The sequence below is a fragment of the Nelumbo lutea genome, chromosome 4, assembly GCF_056320005.1.
Source record: "Nelumbo lutea isolate HS-2025 chromosome 4, American lotus-T2T, whole genome shotgun sequence".
NCBI classification, from domain to species: Eukaryota; Viridiplantae; Streptophyta; class Magnoliopsida; order Proteales; family Nelumbonaceae; genus Nelumbo; species Nelumbo lutea.
Window position 1 is genome coordinate 28,448,029 of NC_142687.1, and position 21,587 is coordinate 28,469,615.

The 21,587-nt window shown below is 37.1% G+C and overlaps 1 protein-coding gene and 2 pseudogenes across 3 annotated transcripts; all 3 read left to right on the top strand.

Moving 5' to 3' along the window:
• Positions 1-1,279: 1,279 nt before the first annotated feature.
• On the top strand, positions 1,280-2,397 carry LOC148854832 (ribulose bisphosphate carboxylase small subunit, chloroplastic-like; annotated as a pseudogene). Its single transcript, XR_016113404.1, has 3 exons — positions 1,280-1,485; positions 1,721-1,853; positions 1,991-2,397. The product of XR_016113404.1 is annotated as a ribulose bisphosphate carboxylase small subunit, chloroplastic-like (transcript).
• A 3,817-nt stretch (positions 2,398-6,214) lies between these two features.
• LOC148854833 (pentatricopeptide repeat-containing protein At1g08070, chloroplastic pseudogene) lies at positions 6,215-8,482 on the top strand (annotated as a pseudogene). The gene has a single exon (XR_016113405.1). The product of XR_016113405.1 is annotated as a pentatricopeptide repeat-containing protein At1g08070, chloroplastic pseudogene (transcript).
• A 1,381-nt stretch (positions 8,483-9,863) lies between these two features.
• On the top strand, positions 9,864-11,129 carry LOC148854834 (ribulose bisphosphate carboxylase small subunit, chloroplastic-like). Its single transcript, XM_088986696.1, has 2 exons — positions 9,864-10,592; positions 10,709-11,129. Exons 1-2 carry the CDS (start codon positions 10,275-10,277, stop codon positions 10,937-10,939), a joined length of 549 nt encoding a protein of 182 aa, XP_088842822.1. The 5' UTR covers positions 9,864-10,274; the 3' UTR covers positions 10,940-11,129.
• The last annotated feature ends 10,458 nt before the right edge of the window (positions 11,130-21,587 follow it).

Consider the following 21,587-nt stretch of genomic DNA (forward strand, 5'->3'; position numbering starts at 1 on the left):
ATTATTAATTAATATTTTAATTTTCATTAAATAAAAATATATTTAATATTTTAAAAAATGATTATTTATTTCATAAATTATAAAAATAAAAATATTAATAATAAAATAATAATTTTAGTAATTAAAAGTTATGAATAACAATTTTATTGTTTACAAAAATAAAAATATTGTTTATCAAACATTTGAGAATTAATTTTTAGTTGATTATTTTGTTAATATTAAAATGTAAAAATATAAAAATAAAAAATAATTGATATAATAATTACATATAATAGTTGAATATGTTTTGTGACATGAACTTCAATTAAAAATAAATAATAGCTTTGTACATGTATTAATTTGTGAAAATTTATATAATATGTTTTAGGACTTTAAATTGATACATTATCAATAAAAAAAATGTATGATTTCTATACATCCCGCTATATTAAATGTAATATATTTATGCACAAATACCATTAGAATATACATTTCCTATGTATTTACACATTAATTTTGACTATTTTAACCTTAAATGTAGTGTTACTAATATATTAATGATTTTTTTTTTGCATTTCCCAAGTATTCAAGCGCCTCCATGTTTTTTCGTCCATATCAATGCATTTCCAAAACGTATCTATATCCATATATATATTTGAGTGGTCCGATATGACACCCGATACAGATGCTTTAATCCTTGCTTAATATAAATAGGTGAGCTCATCTTTTGTTTAAGGACACTACATTATATTAGATATCTTTCTCTTATTTTCTGCTGAGAAAACTTTGGCAGCTGTTCCATGCCAACCCATTCACCCAGTCCATCAAAACAATTAACCTCCCAAATTGAGAGGTCCATGACCCGGCCGTCCCATCGATATAGTTGAACAAACGGCATCGAACGGTTAGGTCAATTTCTTTAGCCATTCCGCACTGTAATTAGAAATTACAATATTTGTTTGCCCTCCTTCCGCCCTCATTCGTCTGCAGATTGTGGTAGTGACGAAACTCGAGATAAAGGCTGTGAACGACCGATCAAATCAAAGGCTGAAAAATTTTGGTCCTGGAGCAAGATAAGAAAAAGGAATTTCTGCCACGTGGCAGAAGAAGAGGGTGTCTAAACGTTGTGCAATAATGACTACACAAATGCCAAATGGGACTAACGCTAGACGGCTAGAGGATACCGAAAGCTAATAATAATAATAATAATAATTATAAATGGGGAAAGAAAAGAAAGGAAGTGAGTCTATATATAGCTGGTTGTTGGAGCCTGGAGGGCAATCCAAGCAGATAGAGCAGAGTGTAAGCAAAGGTGAGAGAGAAATGGCTTCGTCCTTGATTTCTTCAGCTGCTGTCGCCTCAACCCACCGAGATACCCCAGCTCAAGCTTGCTTGGTAGCACCATTCACTGGCCTAAAGTCCACCTCTGCATTCCCAGTTACCCGAAAGCTCAACAATGACATCACTTCACTCACCACCAATGGGGGCAGGGTCCAATGCATGCAGGTACTCTCCCTCACAGGTCCAAACAAAAGAGAATGAATTGAAGTAAAAAACAAAACAAGCATAGATCAGAAATTATGTTTTGTTTGAACGTATTTGATGGAAAATTAAGGAGTTAATCACTCCAATTTGCTTTAAATGCCATGTCTTCTTCATAAGAAATTAAATGCAGCAGAGAGAGACAGACCGATTTATCTTCGTCGCCTTGCTCAATTTTACTTGATGTAATTGAGTGCAGGTGTGGCCCCCAATTGGAAAGAAGAAATTTGAGACTCTCCTATCTGCCACCACTCTCCCCTGAATCACTGGCTAAGGAAGTTGATTACCTTCTTCGCATGGGATGGATTCCCTGCTTGGAATTCGAGTTGGAGGTCTGTCATCTTTAGTTTCTAATTAATTTTGTTTCGTTATTATAATTAATCTTATCTATAGTGAGATGCCCTTTTCTACTAGCTAGATTAGATGGTTTATTTTTCGGGTTAATTATTGCTGTGTGCTTGGGTTGTAGCATGGATTCGTGTACCGTGAGAACAACAGATCCCCTGGGTACTACGACGGGCGCTACTGGACCATGTGGAAGCTGCCCATGTTCGGCTGCACTGACTCGTCTCAGGTGTTGGCAGAGCTGGAAGAGGCCAAGAAAGCCTACCCCAACGCCTTCATCCGGATCATCGGTTTCGACAACAAGCGCCAGGTGCAGTGCATCAGTTTCATTGCCTACAAGCCTCCTGGCTTCTAAATCCAAGATCCCTTGTTAATTCCTCTTTTTTTTTTTTTTTTTTTTTTGCCTTTTCAATTTGGCTTGAACCTGGGGTCAGCATTCGGCCCAGGAATTCAAAGGGCCAAATGTTATGTACTTCATGCTGTAACATGTATGAACTTGTTGATCAACATTTTCTTTGATTAATTGGTCTCCAGAATTCAATCCCATTTTGATTCCGCAACCAGCATTCTAAATTCCTGCAATTTGTTCTCTCTCTCTCTATATATATATATATTCTAAAAAACTTCTATTTGGTTTTAAATGGCTTTTGGAGTAGTTTTAATTAGGCACCGGTCGAATCTGAATCTTATTCTCATTCATTCCCTTTCACTCCCTTGAGTTGGGAATAAAATTCATTGCAGTTGATTCCCATTCTGATTCCAATTCCCATTCAAACCAAACAGGCAGACAATAGACCCTTGAGGCTCTATTTTGAGGGAGTACAAAAACAAATATATAGAGAACAAAACCTTATATTTTGAATTATTTTGTATAGATTTCTACTTTCACACAAAATTGGGTACAAATTTGTCAAGGCTGAAATATTTCTGTCATATTTTTGCCCTTTTTAGAATGAATACCTTATATCAAAACAAATGATAAAGCGTGGAAAAAGGCTTCCATTGTAAGAGTGAAAATAAATAATAGCTAAAAAATTTTCAATCTGAAAAGTTTAAGGCTTTATGTTGGACCATAACAACTTCCTAATTCAAGCATAATTTTCATATGGATATGCATGACAGTTGCTAGTTACTGGTCTATACATATAGCTCCTACAAAACATCAAATACTTGTTCTTCCCAGGCTCCAAACATTGAGTGAAGTGGATATACCTGGATCCCAATTTGGTTCATTGATATAATCTAATTGATCCCTATCCATTGGATTAGCATCAGATTCATTGCGTATCATTAAGATGGTGTTCGGAAGTGTGGGCATTTATTGGGACCAATTTTTAAGAAAAAATGCTCATGTCTTCAAAACCTGTGTTTCACAAAAAAAAAATGCTTTAAGTTTGCTTGGGTGTGTTTCTGCCACGTAGGCAGCGAGCAACACTATACTGTTTGGTAAGGTGATTTTATCACCATTTTTCATGTATGTGCTCACAGGCAAGCACCACATAGGATACACGTAATCGCCAATCAGTCAACCAATGGGGGAAATGGTTCACCGATGCATGAAACGCCAAAAATTTGACGTTTCATGCATTGGTGGGGTCCCGATTTACGAGGCATGCCCAATTTTTCAATAAATGCCTGAACCAAACAATGAAATATATGGGCGTTTGTTGACACACCTATGTGGATCCCACGTGGCACCGCTTTTTTGAAAAACGGCCATGGTTCCAAACATTCCCTAATTAATTAAACTAAAAATGGTTAAATTATTGTGTTATTAATATTAAACTAAAAATGAATTCCATATTTATGTCATAAATAAAATGATTTTGAAAATAACTCTTATGAGACCGAGTCTATATCTAGTGTAATACTCAAAAAAAAAAAAAAAAAACCTATGCCTCTTACTAATTATATACACGCAAAAAAGTAATGCGCTTAAACCTCCCTTCACATTTCTCATATATTGAAACTTCTCTTTTCAAATTGGATTAACAACTCCCTGTCAGATACATTCATTATTATGTATAACAAAGTTAAAAAATCTGATATACCCTTAGCAAATAAGTTCCTTGGTCCAATTTAAATTATAAATACCCACCTGTATTATGGGATCAATGGCAATTATTCCTTGAATTTTCATTTGCGATAAAGACTCGCTTGAAACTTTTACTTTGTGATAAATACCCCTTCTATTAGAGTCCTGTCGGTGAACTTTGATAAAGACTCTTATTCAGCTGTTTAAAATTTTTAAATCCTCAATATATCTTCTTTTATTTATTTGAATGATTTATGATTCAATTAATTTTCTAAATATAGTATTGAAGTCTTTTTGGTTGCCCCAATAGATCCGTACATGTTTCTGGTTGTAATCAATATGCAAATGAAATATTAGAGGTTTTTTTGATAGATATAAATTTAAGGTTTCATTTGGTTTTTCTTAATTTACTAGAAAAAAGTAGATAATTTTTATATTTTAAAATGAAGAGAGACATTTAAGTCAGTGAAATGAAACAAGAATTTAAAGAAACTGATTTTTCTATTTTAGTGAAATGATTATTGTTATTTTAACGTGTTTCATTTGGAGAAAATGGAGACATGTTTGGGTCAATTAGGGTTTAAGAGAATAGGGCGAGAAAAAAAAACAAGAAAAGCTCAGGTCGGTATTATGATAATTTAATGGATTCCGTTATCAAACTTAAAGACCAAGGTGTCTTTGCTGCAAAGTGAAAGTTAAAGAAGGTCTTTGTTTCAAGTCACAGTTCAAGGGGATAATTGTAGGTCTTTGTAATTCTTAAAAATGGAGAGGTTTCAGTATTTACAAGAAACAATGAGGGAGGTTTAAAACTTTTATCAACCGAGGTTGTCTGGATTGATAGGGATTGTAACGGGTGATTCGGGGAGGGCTACAAGTAATCTAATATAGAGAACGAATGGATAACCCTATTATTATAATCTCACACCGGCAGGTTTTCGTGTGTGGTGTCAAATCATGTTAGATGGTTGTTGGAATGTGTTTTGTTGGTAGGGGATTCTTACTCTTTTATGTACAGTTGTATGGTTGTAATCCTACTTGCAACGTAAAAAATCAAGGTTTCTTGTAGGGGTGAGCATGGACCGGTTATGGTATTAGTGGTTCTGAGGTTAAAGGTGTACTTGTGGAGTTTGTTCTTTCTTTACTCTCTCCTTTTAAAAAAAAATAAAAAATAAAAAGAAGAAGAAGAAAGAAGCATGTTCTTTAAAAACTTGATTTTTAATAAATATAATATATAATTTAATACTTATATCATCTTTATTGATTAAATTGAGCAATTTAATATGTAGATTATCATTATATGGTTTAGAACTTTATAATTTAAATTTAAATTTTGTAAATATTACCTTTTATATTATATTGTACACATTCAAATATTAAAATAAAAACAAATGATCAAATCACTTAAATAACTCAATATTCAATTGAGACCATGGCCTTTTGTAACCATGAGTGCTTGAATTCAAATCTCCACATCCCCAAAATTATTTTGGGGTTTATTCCAAGGCAAGATTGATTAAAATGCAGATTCCACTAAGGCCAGTCAATGTCGTTTCATTGAATTGGTTGGGGTAAATAAACCCCTAGACCCTAGAACCAATCTAGGTGGTGATTGGTTCCAAGAATTTAAAACCAAACCCTACCCTATAACGAATTAGGTAGGATTAGAGGTCGGTTCAAAGTTGGTTCCATTCAGTTCCCAGTGGAACCTTGTAATGACTTTGTTTCTAATTCTGGTTTAATAGAATGCTTTTCTTTTCTCTACTAAAAAAATATTGATTGATGGTCGCATCTTAAAAGTTGGCTAGATAATTATCCACGTGGCACTCCTTTTGTGCGTTTTCAACTAGGAGTGAGCAAGAAAACCAAACAACAGAATGAAACTAAATCGAAAATCCAATTAATCGAATCGGTTGGTTCAGTTTCGGTTTGATATTTTTTAAAAAATCAAAGATATTGGTTTGGCTTTTGTTAACCAATATAGAAAACTGGTGGCTAACTAAATTGACAGGTATACATATATTTCTTTGTATTTTATATATATTTATGTAATATATAATATATTATTTATTATTTAAAATATAATATTTTATATATTTCTATTTTTTATTATATACTTATATATTTTTTATAATATATTATAAATATAAATATAAAAAAACCAAAAAACTGATGAACCAAACCGATAAATCGATTAATCGATTAGCTTTGGTTCGGTTTCGATTACCTATTTTCCGGTACCGATAGGACCGGTTCGGTTAACCGAATCGTGAGCACCCCTAAATTCAACCGTGACAGAAGGAAATTGATATTCGAATTCGGACAAAACCCGCGAAAAGTCTCTCTCAATCTCCGTGTAGCACACTTAAGCATTTTTTCGTATGGTAATCCGTTCATTCAATATACAGAAATTCGAACCGGTCATGACTTCATCACTTTCTCCTCCTGCAATTACTCCAAGCTACGATTTCAATTATCCACAACTCCCTTTCATCCTACATCGATTGGAATGTTGTAAGTCCATGGAAGAGCTCAAACAAATCCATGCATGCATTATCAAAGCCAGGCCTCTCCAAACGCAGCTCGTGTTGGACAAATTTCTCTCCTGTGCTCTTTCAACTCTCGGAAGCCTTGACTATGCCCAATCTTTTTTCGCACAAATCAGAAATCCAAATCTCTATGCTTACAATGCAGTAATCCGAGGCTTTTCTCGTAGCAAGAACCCAATGCAGTCACTGTTGTTTTATGGGGAAATGCTGGAGAAAGGATTCTGTCCTGACAATTTCACGATCCCTTTTCTTCTCAAGGCATGCGCAGAATTGCGGACATTGAGAGAAGGGGAGGGCATTCATTCTCAATCGATTAAGAATGGGCTGGTATGGGATGTTTATGTAAGGAACACTCTGATGAGAATGTACTCTGTTTGTGGGGTAACTGGCGCTGCTCAGAAATTGTTCGATGAAAGTTGTCATCGAGATTTGGTTTCATGGACCACACTGATTCAAGGTTATGCGGAGAATGGGTTTCCAGGGCAAGCAATTCAAGTGTTCTTGGACATGAGTAAGACAAAATTAAAAGCGGATGGAAAGACGATGGTGATTGTACTTTCTGCTTGCTCTGAACTTGGAGATTTGGATTTATGCAGGAAAATACATAGTTATATACAGGATAATAAGGTGTATTTGGATCTTTTTGTTGAGAATGCTTTGGTGGATATGTACTTAAAATGCGGGGATATTGACTCTGCTTGTAGGTTGTTTAATTCTATGCCCAAGAAGAATGTTGTTTCTTGGAATTCGATGATCCTGGGGCTGACACAACAAGGAGAATTCAAGGAGGCCCTGTTGGTATTCCGAAGCATGCAAAGAGATGGGGCTGAACCAGATGATGTTACATTAGTAGGTGTGCTAAATTCATGCGCTAATCTAGGGGTTCTCGAGTTGGGTAAGTGGGTTCATGCGTACGTAGATAGGAAAGGGATTAGAGAAGATGGATTTATAGGAAATGCGCTGGTGGATATGTATGCAAAGTGTGGCAGCATTGATCAAGCGTTTGGAGTTTTCAAGAATATGCAACATAGAGACGTTTATTCTTACACAAGCATGATTGCTGGGCTGGCGATGCATGGGGAAGGAGAGAGAGCATTGGATCTCTTCTCTGAGATGTCTAGGGTTGGTATGAAACCAGATGAAGTGACATTTATCGGCATCCTTACAGCATGTAGCCATGTAGGGCTAGTGGAGGAGGGGCGCCAATATTTTGAGGATATGTCAAGAGTGTACAAGCTCAAGCCTCAGATAGAGCATTATGGCTGCATGGTTGATCTTCTGGGTCGTGCTGGATTCATAAGTGAGGCTGAAGAATTTATTAGGAAAATGCCAATTGAGCCTGATGCCTTTGTCTGGGGTGCTTTATTGGGGGCCTGCAGGATCCATGGGAAGGTTGAGCTAGGAGAAAGAATCATGAAAAAGCTTGTAGAAATAGAGCCAGAGAGAGATGGCACTTTTGTACTCATGTCGAACATATATGCCTCTGCAAATCGATGGAGAGATGCAGTGAAGGTGAGAAAGGCAATGAAAGAGAGAAAGATGAAGAAGATTCCAGGCTGTAGTTTAATAGAACTGAACGGAATGGTCCATGAGTTTCGGAAGGGGGACAAATCACACCCAAAGACGAAAGAGATATACAAGATGCTAGATGAAATAATGAGTCGTTTAAGGCAGGAGGGGTATGTGGCGCATATCATGAGTGCATTACTAGATGTGGCTGAGGAGGAGAAGGAGCATGCACTGTGTCACCACAGCGAGAGGTTGGCAATTGCTTTTGGCTTGATCAGTACAAGCCCAGGGACACCACTGAGGATAGTAAAGAATCTTCGTGTGTGCAGTGATTGTCATTCTGTGACTAAGTTCATTTCTAAAGTCTTTCAAAGAGAGATAATCGTGAGAGATCGAAACCGTTTCCATCATTTCAGAGGAGGTTCATGTTCGTGTAAAGATTTTTGGTGATCCCTTGCTATCCTGATTTTCAATTAAAAACGTATTTCAAGCAAGAAATGCATATGGCTGTTACTATACTAGCAGATTGAAACCCCCTTTCTCGCTTGAAGAATGAATACTTCAAGTAGTTCTTAGTATAACTGCATCCATTTCGTTTCGCCTAGAGAGGTAGATTTATTTGTAAGAACTAAGAAGCATATGGAAAGACCTAGCTGTTAGAGATGTGCAAACTGTCCAGTTCAGTCCTAAAGGGCTAAAGATAAGAGCAGATAGGAGTTTAGCAAACGAAACAGATACTACATTACAGTTGAAGAGTACATACACTGTTACAGAAATGACATGGACCAACGTATGTCCATGTGACTTGTCCAGTATGGGCAATCAGTCTGTATGGTCCATTTCAGCCCTTGGGTGTAAATATCTAGCTCAAATCTCAAGAATTGACAGAATTTCGGAATTTGTGGTTCTTTTCCTTCAGAAGCTCGAACAGGACTTTGAGGGTCATCACGAGGGCTGAAGCAATCGGTGAAGATTGACGTGAACGAACTAACACATATGAATCACAAATTCCTTCTAACAAGCCCCTCTCCCCTTCACAAACTACACTTCCCTTTCTTTCGCCTCTAGTTTTCCCTATTTCTTAAGACACAAATTAGCCCTTTTGGCATTTCATGAGATTTTATAACCACGACTTTAACTTGGTATCAAAACAAATAAATAATATCCACATAGCAAAAGAGTTGTATATATGTTTCATGGCCCAGCTATTAACTGATATAGACTACCTAAGATTTCGACCGACATTCTAGTTGTAACATAAGAATCCATTAATCATTCAATCTGATGTTATTCATCAATCTACACAACTGAATTTTAAAATCCTCCTCTCTTAAATCATATCCAATCACCAATTCAATGAGTGAATCTTCAATCATAATATATACATACTTCTCAAGCACAATGCAATCTAAACGGTCCCACCTTGAGGACCCCCGGTTCAACTCGCATGGTATCATCAAGGATCTTGCAGGAATTTTAAAAGAAAACATGCCTTCCCTACTGGCAGGGAAAAAATCCTTCATTTTAGGTTCATTTTCCCATATTGAATTTCATCCAACTGAGATGGTTGCGTTGCGTTCCCACCCCATTCCCATTGACCCCAAATATGAGGTAAAGAACCATTGGCATTGACCCATAGTATAATAGTTACGGTACTGTCATCGTAATCCAACATTCCTCTTTGATAATATTTTTAGGAAAGAAAAGAGGTGGGTACTTGAGTAATTTCATCTGAATTTGCTAAAATTATGTCTCCCTAGGAAATGGGGTGGACCTCTCGACAGAAAGACACCCCACACCGTATTTTCTAATTTGTAGTACAGGGGGAATGCATCTTGACCGTGATTTGATGCAAATTCGCGAACAGGATGTGGTTTATAGGGGAAGAGGGATAATTGTAAGGGGCTGAAATTCAGAAATCTGCATCGTGTGTTTCCGTATTTTTTCCTAAAGTTTAAAGGAAAGACTGATAAATATAAAACCAAACAACCATCACACATTCTCGTCCACACTCCTCGGATGAGATAAGATTGTGCAATTGCCGACACGTGGCACACTGAAGCGATTACTGACGATAAGGCAGCAACCCAAGTTTCCCTCGGGCCTCGGTGTGTGTGGTCGTCAAACTGCAATGTCATCCCCACTTGATCCAACGGCCAACACTGGTCCAGAAATGTAGCAGATGAAAGTAAGACCCTCAGATTGGAGGATCCGAGTTGTCCGGTAAGACGAATTCTTACTTTATAAATCGGAAGAGGAAGGAAGTAAAGCAAACTCTCTGAAGAGATCACTGGTAGTGAGTGTTGAACAAAGCAGAGATGGCTTCCTCCGTGCTCTCATCGGCAGCTGTTGCCACCGTGAGCCGTGCCACCCCGGCTCAGGCCAGCATGGTGGCACCTTTCAGCGGACTCAAGTCAGCAGCTGCCTTCCCTGTGACCCGCAAGGCCAACAACGACATCAGCTCCTTCCCCAGCAACGGTGGCAGAGTTCAGTGCATGCAGGTGTGGCCACCAACCGGAAAGAAGAAGTTCGAGACCCTGTCTTACCTCCCACCACTCTCTCCTGAATCATTGGCAAAGGAAGTTGACTACCTCCTGCGCATGGGATGGATTCCTTGCTTGGAGTTCGAGTTGGAGGTCTGTAATTATTTTAAATTTTAATTGTAGTGGCCGGATTTGTATCTGCGTTTTCTTAATTATTAATCTGTGGTGGTGACAGTTTGGTCTGTTTGGTGTTGTGTGAATGATTGTAGCATGGATTCGTGTACCGCGAGAACAACAGATCCCCTGGATACTACGACGGGCGCTACTGGACCATGTGGAAGCTGCCCATGTTCGGCTGCACTGACTCGTCTCAGGTGTTGGCAGAGCTGGAAGAGGCCAAGAAAGCCTACCCCAACGCCTTCATCCGGATCATCGGTTTCGACAACAAGCGCCAAGTGCAGTGCATCAGTTTCATTGCCTACAAGCCTCCTGGCTTCTAAACTTTAAGGATTCATTCCAATTTGTTTTAAGATGTGTGTAGGCTTTGAGTGTGTTTTGTTTTTCTTTTTTCAATAATCTGTTACTTTTTCCATCTTGACCTCCAACGAACGAACATATGACGATGAGAATAAAGTTTGTTTGATGATTATTAATTAATTGAAGATGAACATTAAAAGTTCGTTCGGCCTATACTCCATGCATAATTAATTTCCTTTTAACTACTACGAGTCTAGTAGCGTTTTCTTTTAACACCTACCTTCTTATTACTGAGTTGAGATGTTGGGTTTGGTGACAATGGGTGGGGTGGGTCATTACATACGGAAAAACCATCAGGGTGTTTGATTCCGTTTCCCTTTATTCAGTAAACATTGATTGGCTGCTACATAGGCGCCGTCTCAGTATTTTCTCTCTTTTGCTCTTGCATACAATAAAAAGTGTAAAAGTAAATTTTGGTTGTTTATGTGCATGTTTATCAAAGTTATTTTTTGAAGTTTTCATAAACGGCCAAGCATTTATTCGTTGTTATGCTGACTAGTGGTACTTAATGATGCCTAATTGTCATAAACAGTTGTAATTATTGTATTTCTCAGTTTTATCAATAAATAAAATACAAATATTTATTCAATAAACATAAACAGAATCAAACACATATTATATCCTTAAAACCGCAAAGGAAAATGAAAATTAGTGTCCAGATTTTATTAAGGCTCTCTGGACCAAAAATAGCTTAAAGACTGACTGTGTTGGGCTCAATTGAGAAAGCCAGAAGCCGCCGTGCTTCAGCCCTCTCAAGCAGGCACTAGCATTTTATTAAGGTTTGAAATCGTGATTGTGGCCGCTGTTGTGCCCCCAATAAAAATTGGACCATACCTAGAATCATCCCTGCCAAGTTCCTTGTTCATGAGATTACTACGTAAGGTGTTAATTAAAGCTTCCCATATTGTTTTTCTAATTATAATTCTTTTCTTAAAACAAGAAAATAAAAAATAATTATTTTCTTAAGGTGTGCCCCCAAAACATTTTCTTCTTTCCCCCTTTCACGCACAGTAGCACCATTGAATTTGAACCTCTGCTATTCCTCCTTCACTATTGTACACCAGAGACCTAGGAGATAGATAACCTGCAAATCCAGAGTGATTTACATCACCTTGTAAATTCTGGATGAAAGAAATATCAAACCAAGTAGCGTTGACTAAAGATGCAATTCAGGTTACTTCCGAACTAGGGGTACAATTCGGGTTGGTATGGGTTAGTAACTTACGCTCCATTTGGAAGGAGTATAAATATAAATATGTAGAGCATAAAATCTTGTATTTTGTATTATTTGTACTGTATATATTTGTATTTGTATTCTTTAAGCTCCATTTGGAAGGAGTACAAATACAGATATGTAGAACACAAAACCTTATATTTTGTATTATTTTGTATGAAATTGTATTGCACATATTTGTATTTGTGCTCTTAACATTTTACATTGTTTTGAACTTGGGCTTTCAGTTTGGGTCCATTCAAAGTTTGACAAAAAAAATCCAATCCGACCCCACCCAAGTTGCATAGCTACTCATGACCCCTATAAAGCTTTCTTCTAATTAACAATCTCTGTTATCATGACCAAATACCTTGTGTTTGGCGAGAGAATGGCATCGTAATCTGTCATCCGCCCAACATCCTTCAGACCTTCAACTCTTGGCTTAGCACTCTATACTTCTCAGTAGAGCTCTGAACAATGATTATTCAAGTAAGGGCCCATTTGGGAGGGCTGAACTGAAGATTCAACTAAGCATGTTCAATTGCTTCAAAGTGTTCTGGATAAGCTATTCAAAGAGGCTGAAACGAAGAGTCTTGAAATGACTGAACCAAGCCGCTGCAGATTATTCTTCAAGGGTCCATTTGGGGGACTAAACAGGTTCAACTGCTTTGAATTGAAGCACTCTGGCCAAACTATTCAAAGAGGCTCAAGCGGACAGTCCATCAAATGACTGGAAGCTGATTTGGACTCCCAATTTTCAACAAACATAACTTAATAACTCTCCATGGCCCACCTTGGGAAGCCAGAAACTGCGGCACTTCAACCCTTCCAAATGGACACCAAATGTAGTTTATAGGCTGTCCATTTGGAGACCATCTCGAAAAGCCAGAAGCCACTACACTTCAATCTTCCCAAACGTATACTAAATCCTGGCTTTCTAGCTAAAGTAAGAAGCACCCAATAGGGAAAAACATCTGCAACTGTGCGTAAGAGATGAACTGGATTCTTCTAGACCCAAATGTGCTTGATCTACGTCTGGTGTGCAAGTGAATGCTAAGTAGAAAGGGTTGAAAAATGCTGCTTTGCTGGAAGAGAGCAGGGGGAAGAAAAGCGCTTTGGGGCAGAGCCGATTGATTTGTTTCCAAAATAACAATAAGGCTCAGTTTGGGAGGAGTATAGGTATAAATATTTATAGTACAATTACATTATAAAATAATGCAAAAACGTAAGATTTTATTTGCATTAATGCAAATGTATGGGGGTGTAAATGCAAAAAATGTAAATTCTCATTTAACTTTGTTTTGGGTTTTAATTTATTATGCTTCATGTCTTAATTTATTTCATTTGTACGGTAATCAAACAAAATAAGCTAAAATTTGAACAATAATATGTTAGAATTTACACTTAAATCGTTTACACTATTATAATTTTGCATCAGTACAGATTTATTTGCATTGCAACCAAACACAGCCTAAGTAATAAAAGCAAATACTATGGAGGGCATTAACACATTGCGCTAATTAGCACAGGTAGGGGTGTCAATTGGACTGGATTTGGTCCAATCCAATCCAGTCCAATGTGAGTCCATTATAAATGGACCAGGTCCAGTCCAATCCAATGAATGTTTTGAACCAATTTGAGCCGGTCCAATTCAATGTCTAGACCGTCCAATCTGTTCAAATTCATTTTGATTTAGATTGGTTTCAACCCAAACCCAGTCCATTGACACATATTCTTATCTTATATCAATGGATCAGATATTAGCTTAGTCCAACCCAATCCAATATAAATTTGTTATGGACGGATCAAGTCCAATCCAATCTAATAAATATTTTAGACTGCATTGATCCAATCCAATATGTCTTGTTGGTCCGTCCAATCCGTCCAAATTAATTTTGGACTGAACAGAGTCCAATCCAAAACTGGTCCACTGACACCCTTAAGCACAGGGGTGGCACGGATAGAGTTCAGGTATCCAAATTTCATTGGAAAACAGCAATGGCCACTGGCCACAGCAGCAGATCCGGAGTCCTTGGGGTACAGAATGTTAGAGTTGTGTTGAAACTACCCCGTGAAGTTAACCTCTTGGGGCTCTTGAGTTTGGTACTTAACACATAAGTTGGATTAAGTATGTCGGGCTTGCATTTTGAAATTCTCGCTCCAAAATTATTTCACTCATATTTCTGTACCTTTTAAAGTTTTTAAGGAATTCTGGCTGATTACAATTGGAAACCAGAGCAGCCTCGGTTCATATATCCTTGGCGGGGTTTTGGAAACCACAAGGAATTAGATTGCTTTATCCCGGATTTTTTGTTGCTATTGTTGCATAGTACACATTAATGGCGACATGGGTGGGAAGTGAGAAGTGGGAACAGAAACATGCAGTCACAGAACAGGGTGCAGGCGAGTCCCACTGGCACTGATCATACTATGGCTGTGGATACCGGATCGTCTACAAGTTTCTTAGTAATATAGTTAATTATAGTCGTAATTTTGTTGACGACTTCACACCCTTTTGACTCATTTACCTGATGGTTTGAGTAATTCTGAGCACTTCCTACATTTTTTGTTCATAGGGTCGGTCAGAACTGATTTTTTAAACAAGAATGGATAATCAAATATGGGCTGGGCTGGGTTTTCCACGCCAAGATTTGTAGGTTTTTCGAGGTTATCTAAATGAATATGCTAAGCAAGCCCTTCCCCATAGATACATCAAGATCAACTAGTTGGGTTCTTCCCAGAAGCCCTAAATGACCAGGAAATCTTGTATGATGCAACTTGTTTTGGGCCCAATTAAAAAAAAAATAGCCTTACTATAAACTGAACAAATAAGGATATTATATTAAAACTATATATCAGACAGGAATGGATCCATATTCAAACCAATTATAAATGAAATGAATTGGGATCACCCTTAATAGAACCAAAATCAAATTTAAAATTGGACAATCGGGTTCCATTTGCAGCCCTACTGTTGAACCTTAATAGAACCATAAGAGATGGATCAAGGCTCAAAGGTCCTTGTTCCTCTAGCCATCCATTATTCACAGGTTAAATTTCAACCCATGAATTGCTATAATGTGACAAGTCCCTTTAAACTGAAAGTCTTTAAACCAAAAAACGATAACAATAAAAATATACAAAGTTGGTGAGAGGGCTGAATATCTGATGTAAATTTGGGGATTCATTAGTTAGAATTAAAATCCAAAGGCCGGGGCACCAATTTTAATTGATGATGATCAGCTATATTTACATGTGGCAGATATAAGGTAATAAATGAAGGAAATAATCTTATTGAACCAATTAAAACAATATTTCTCCTATAAATTAAACAACTTAATTATCCACCGCAAGGGTTCGTAGTGATGCTACTCCATATATTCATCATAAGCACACATTGCATTTGGACTCTCATATACAATTAATTAACTCCGTTTACGGATGGAGTATTACATTATCCCCAACACTTGCTCATTTGGTGCTATTTTCTTGTCCAATTCCCCATTTTGTCTACGTATAGCGGGTGGAAAGTCTCGAAGCTTGGGATCTGTGGAGAAAGATGAACTTATGCTATTTTGTACGAGATCCGAGATCCAGAAATGTTGCTCAATTATCAACAGGATATATTCTCATTTGTTAGGATTCGTATAATGTGATACAGATGCGAGCAAAAAAACTTGAATATGAATTTTTTTTCTTCTGGTAGTTACCCTCCTCGGTTTTCAGATATGAAGAACTTGGTACATATATATCTGCTCTCTAATTTACTCGGTTAAATTATTAAAATAAAATAAAAAGGCTGAAAGCTTCAGTTGATATTATCAGTCAAAGGAACATTTGTGGGTCAGGTGGATCCTTCTATCTAATCCATGGCTTGATTTTCGAGAGGATTCATCCCATAGGCGGAAACAGGTGGAGTGTGTTGGCTTTAGTTGTTTTCATTAAAAAAAAACAAAACCTCATTCTTCATTGATACAATTGCTTGAGTATTTATTACGTCTAAATGTATTATCATCATTAGAGAGAGAAGAGAGAGAGAGAAATAACGGATAAGGGAAATTGTAAACATGTGGGCATGTAAAAGTAACAAGGTTTTGTTGAAGGCATTAGCTGTGGAATCAATCATAAGGTTTTACGTCACTATTTAAATATATGGGACCTGCAATTTTACAGTGGGGTCAATCAATTTATTTTTGACATAGAATCTCATTATTGGTTCTAAAGTCTTTCAATTAATCCGAATTCATGTATGATGAATCGATTTTTTGGGCGATCTTTCAATTTTTTGTGTTAAGTACCTCGTCATTTGGTTTGCTTTTAAGTGGCCGATGATTCAGAGATCGAAGTGAACTTCTTGCTAGATGAGGACCTGGATGTCGAACTGGGTGGTGGCGAGCTGGATTGATTGTTGAGCTTCGTAGTTCTTTAGAGACCTGCAAGGAATCAATGTCAGAGGACCCGGGGTGGCTAACCCGGCGAGGTAAAAATCACAAAGTATGAGAGGTAGAATATGCTTACTTGCCCCCTATGCCATTGGGGTTGGTGCCTTTATATAGGCATTGTTTCGTGTGGGTTTCATGCACCATATCCGAGATTTCTGAGAAGTTGCCTAAGTGGCCCGAGATTCCTTGAGGTAACCGCCATGCATGTTGACCACCTTGCGGATCGTTCGGCACGTGGGCCAACTTCCAAGAATCGTGGGAGTGCTTGGATATGCATGCCAAATTTATCGCCGAGCACGTCTCGTAGGTCGCCAGGTCAGTGCTTGGGCCAGGTCGCGCCAGGGCCAGGCCGCCAGGTCGCACCAGTGCCAGGTTGTCAGGTCACACCTGTGCCAAGCTGCTAGTTCGCACCAGGGTCAGGTCGTGCCTGTGCCAGGCTGCCAGCTCGCGCTTGGGCCAAGCCGCCAGGTGGGACACTATCAACTTGGCTAAGGAAAATTGTTGCCTAAGTGGTTCTAGGTGTCACCTATTTGTTCCGAGGTGCCATGTGTCACAATATCATTGGAGGGCCAAATCCACCCTCATCAATGTAGAAATTCCAAAGTATCTTCCTATGTCAGGTAGAGGAAAATCATATATTTTTATATAATAAATATAAGAATAAAATATAAAATATATAGGTTAAGAAAGAGATAAAAATAAAATAAAATAAAATTATAAGCCTTAAAATTCTTAATCAACACTATGCTAGTAAATATGTGATGTAATTTTTATGGTTTACAGAGTAATTAAGACAAATATCACCTTTATATAAATATATAGAATTAATATATGTATAGAATAAAATACAGATTAATACAAGGGTACGTGTAATTATATACGCAAAAAGAGTAAAGATATAAATAAAAATATATATAATCAAATTTAACTTGTATCAATTCAAAACTAAGCCAAATATCGATTTGTATATAGTATAGATAGATATAAATATGAACATGCCAATTTGAGTTGTTGAGAAAAGAAATGATATGATAAGTAAAAAATGATCCACGTGACAATTTTATGGCATGTATTCCCTCTTTGGATGGTGAACATGGGAATAGGTAGAGATGTAAATCGTGTCGGGCCACCCATGACCCGATATGGCCCGGCATGATGGCATGTTGACTGTGCTGTTCTGAGCCATGCTGGGCCTGGGGTTTCTGGTTCACCGGCCGGCACGATGTGTCATACCACCCACGGCCCAGCCTATGACACGACCCGTCACGGATTGAAAAATATTAATAATCCATTGTTCCTATCGTTGTTCCAATAGTCATTGAAATATCGCTTTTATGTGATGTTAATCAAAGGCAAGCAAATAAAGAAACCATTTTAAGTGAAGAAAATAAATATAATTAAACTAAGAAAGTGAACCCAAATATTTTGGTTCAAACAACTTAATGAAAATTCCTATTTTTTAGCAAGCTCTATTTACCAAACAATCAGTCGGGAGACCCATAAAATTCAAATGTCGTTTGTCACTAAATTGTGAAGTTTGAAATAAATGAAGTCTTTAAATGACACATTTGTCTCATTTACTTTTTTCACAGAAAGAGGGAAGGAGAGAATCGGTGGCACGTTTGCCTCATAAAATTGAAATGGAATCTTTTCTATAGGAAGATTCTATTTAACGAAAGGGGATTTTTTTTAATTTTTAAATATTAAATAATTTTTTTTATATATAATTTTTTATTTTTATAAAACATTTTTCTTAAATCGAATTTGAGTCGAGCTGAATTCGAGTTTACAAGCTTTTGACTTAAATCAAACTGGAACTCAGTTTTAGCTCCAACCAAACTCAAACCTCATACTACCTTAACAAGCCAAACTCGAATAGCTTGCTATTTGGCTTGGCTTAGCTTGAATCTACCTCTATTTGGACCGTGGGCCATGTTAAATCGACCTCCCAAATTATCCCTAAGAAGATGGCAGGGCCTAAGACGGCCCACGAGCCCAATCCGTTTTACACCTCTGGGACTAGTATCTTTTATTAAAAGAAACTCGTCAAAAAGTGGAAGGAATCGCTTTTGTGCACATGTGAACTTTAGACAGGTAAGCTAAACCACCAGCCAATGCCAGTTGAGCTACGAGGCTGACATGGGGCTAAGGCAATCAACGCCAAAACACTCAACAACGCCCCCATAGGCATTACGTACACCTGACATGTTTCAATCGGCTTAAGGCACAGTTTGGATGGAGTATATATATATATACAAAGTTTTGCACTCTATATATTTTAATTTGTATTCTTTCCAAACAAAGCCTAAGCTTGGCAATTTTCTCGTTGTGATTTGTGGAGATGGCATCTCCACCCCACAAACGCCCCATAGCACATCCCACTGTATATTGTGAACTTCCCCCCGATAATAGTATTAATCCCGATGATGTCATCATCGGGAGATGTTCACAATACACGGCGGGGTGTGCTATGGGGCGTTTGTGAGGCGAGACGTGAACTTGATTTGTGAGGCTAGATAGCTCGAAGTAAATGGAAATCTCGAGAAGGTGGTCACAAGATTGCAATCGAGGAGGGCCTCCAAAGATTAATCTCTAGACAATTAAAAAATCAGACCCCTCCACAAAGATTCAAAATATGTAGGACTTTTCATTTTTGGAATAAAAATAAACATTCTAAATTAACCTTTATCCTAGATAACCTAAAATCAAAATTAAATTCTTGGAGGGCCTCAGCCATAAGTCAGGAGGGAAACAAGTTTTAATCCAATCAATTCTTCACTCCATCCTAGTTCATGCCATGACTTTAACAAAATTTTCCTAAAAAACCATAGATCAAATGGAAAAAAAATGATAAAAAATTTGTGGTGGGGAACCTCCTCTTCTAAACCTAATCCTTTCTGTTGGTGTTCTTCAAGTTCTTTCTTCTGGAAATCCATGGCTCCTTCCCTAATTGGGCCTTCTTTTGAATGTGGAGCTATAGTTAAAGAAATTCTAACTTCCCAATCGATTAAAGACCCTAGATACAAAATCATCATCAATTTTCTTGATTAGCCTTAACGTTAGCTCTAAGTTTCAAAAATATGAATATAGATCAGCTTATCTATCAGGGTCATTGGAACAGGGACTTAATTCAAACTCTTTTTAACTTAGAAGAAGCATCTAAATTTTTAAAGACTCCCATTTTCTCAGAATCCCACTCTAACGATTGGATCTGGATTCGTCAGAACTCAGGTAAATTCTCAGTAAAAAAAAAACTACAAACTAAATTTCCGAGATGTGGATACTCAAATTGATCCAAACATGTTCTTCTATTTTAAAAAACTATGGAAATTGAAAACAACACCTCATTTTCAACTATTCCTGAAGAGTGTCAAACAACTTCATCCCGGTTAAAGATAAAATTTTTCATGATAATCAAAAAACCTGTGCTTTTAGAGGACTACAAGCTAAAAACATAAACCATCTGGTCATGGATTTTACTTACAGTCGAGTAATTTTATTTGCCAATCCTTGGAATATCCAGTTTCATTTTCTTTATCAAGGATCATGGAGTAACTGTATTAAAAAACTTATATAATCAGATCCAAGATAACTCATTATTCATGAACATTCTCAATTGGGTAGCTACAACCTCCTACTACATTTGGTATGCTCAAAATGAATTGATATTTAATAATAATCTCATTCACCCAACCACCCTTCTCCTAAAGTTTACCAGCTGTTATCAGACAACTCAATACCAAAATATACAGAATCCTAACAGAGATTTGCATACAATGAATAAAATCCCTCTTAATATATCTCGTCCAGTAGATCTCATTATTTTTACGGATGCAGGTAAAATCTCAGATTCTCTTTACTCCTATGGTGGTGTATTTATCTCCAATAACTTATCCTGTATTCAAATAATTAGAGGAAGAACAAATGATATTTCATCTATTTTGCAAGCTGAATTATTTGCTGTTTTGTAGGCATTATCAGATATTTCGCAATGGGATGTAAATGAAGTATGTATATATTCGGATGCTCAACAAGTTATAGAAGTTCTGAATTAGAAGAGTACTCTTGACTAGTCTTGCCATTGATTTTTGTCGAAGATCAGTTCTTTAGCTTCTAAATATAGCCATGTGTACTTTAACTATGTAAATAGAAAATATAACTACTCAGTCCACAAGGTATCCCGTCTAGCTAAGCACTATCGTTCTTCATTTTTTTGTCTAACTATCAGGAAGGAATACCTAAAGTGGATGAGTTTATATCTTTTTGTTTTGTTTAATTATAAGGAATCCTTAAAAAAAAAAAAAAAAAAGATTGTAATCCAGGAAACCGGAATTGTTAGGCGGAGCCCTGGGTTCATTTGACAGTCTTGTATAGTGTATAGCAGCTTCTTTCTTGCCAAACAAGTGTCCAAAGAAGGTGGGTAGTGGCCTAATGGATTTGCAATCCAAATTGAGGGGAAAAAAAAGAGGAAATCGGACCAAGTTAAGCAATGGTACCAAGGTGAAGGTGAATTAGGATTCCTATATCATTTTCCTTGACGATTACAGTGCTCTCAGTAGTCCCTAAATATTATATATGGTTCTTCTTCCTCCCACTGGTTTTAGAATATAATTGGAAGGACATACATGCGAGCATATGTGACACAACTTAAGTTGCAGAAAGCCATAGGATCTTTTGACATCCCCTGCACGGACCGTGTCAATTGTGAAGCTCAGGTAGCAGTAGCACCTAAATTTGTCCTTTTAAACAATTGTCACCCCTTAGATTCAGTACCTGCATAAAATAAGACCATTAATTCCACTTCCCACCCTTAAATTTATGGGCTACGGCCTTACATCTTAACCCGTGTTTGGTTTGATAGAAGATAAAAGAAATGCAAAATCCAAGAAAATTTTGTCAAAAAATTTCACAAAATTTGTTTAGAACGTACCATCGATTTTCTTTCTTTCTTTCTCT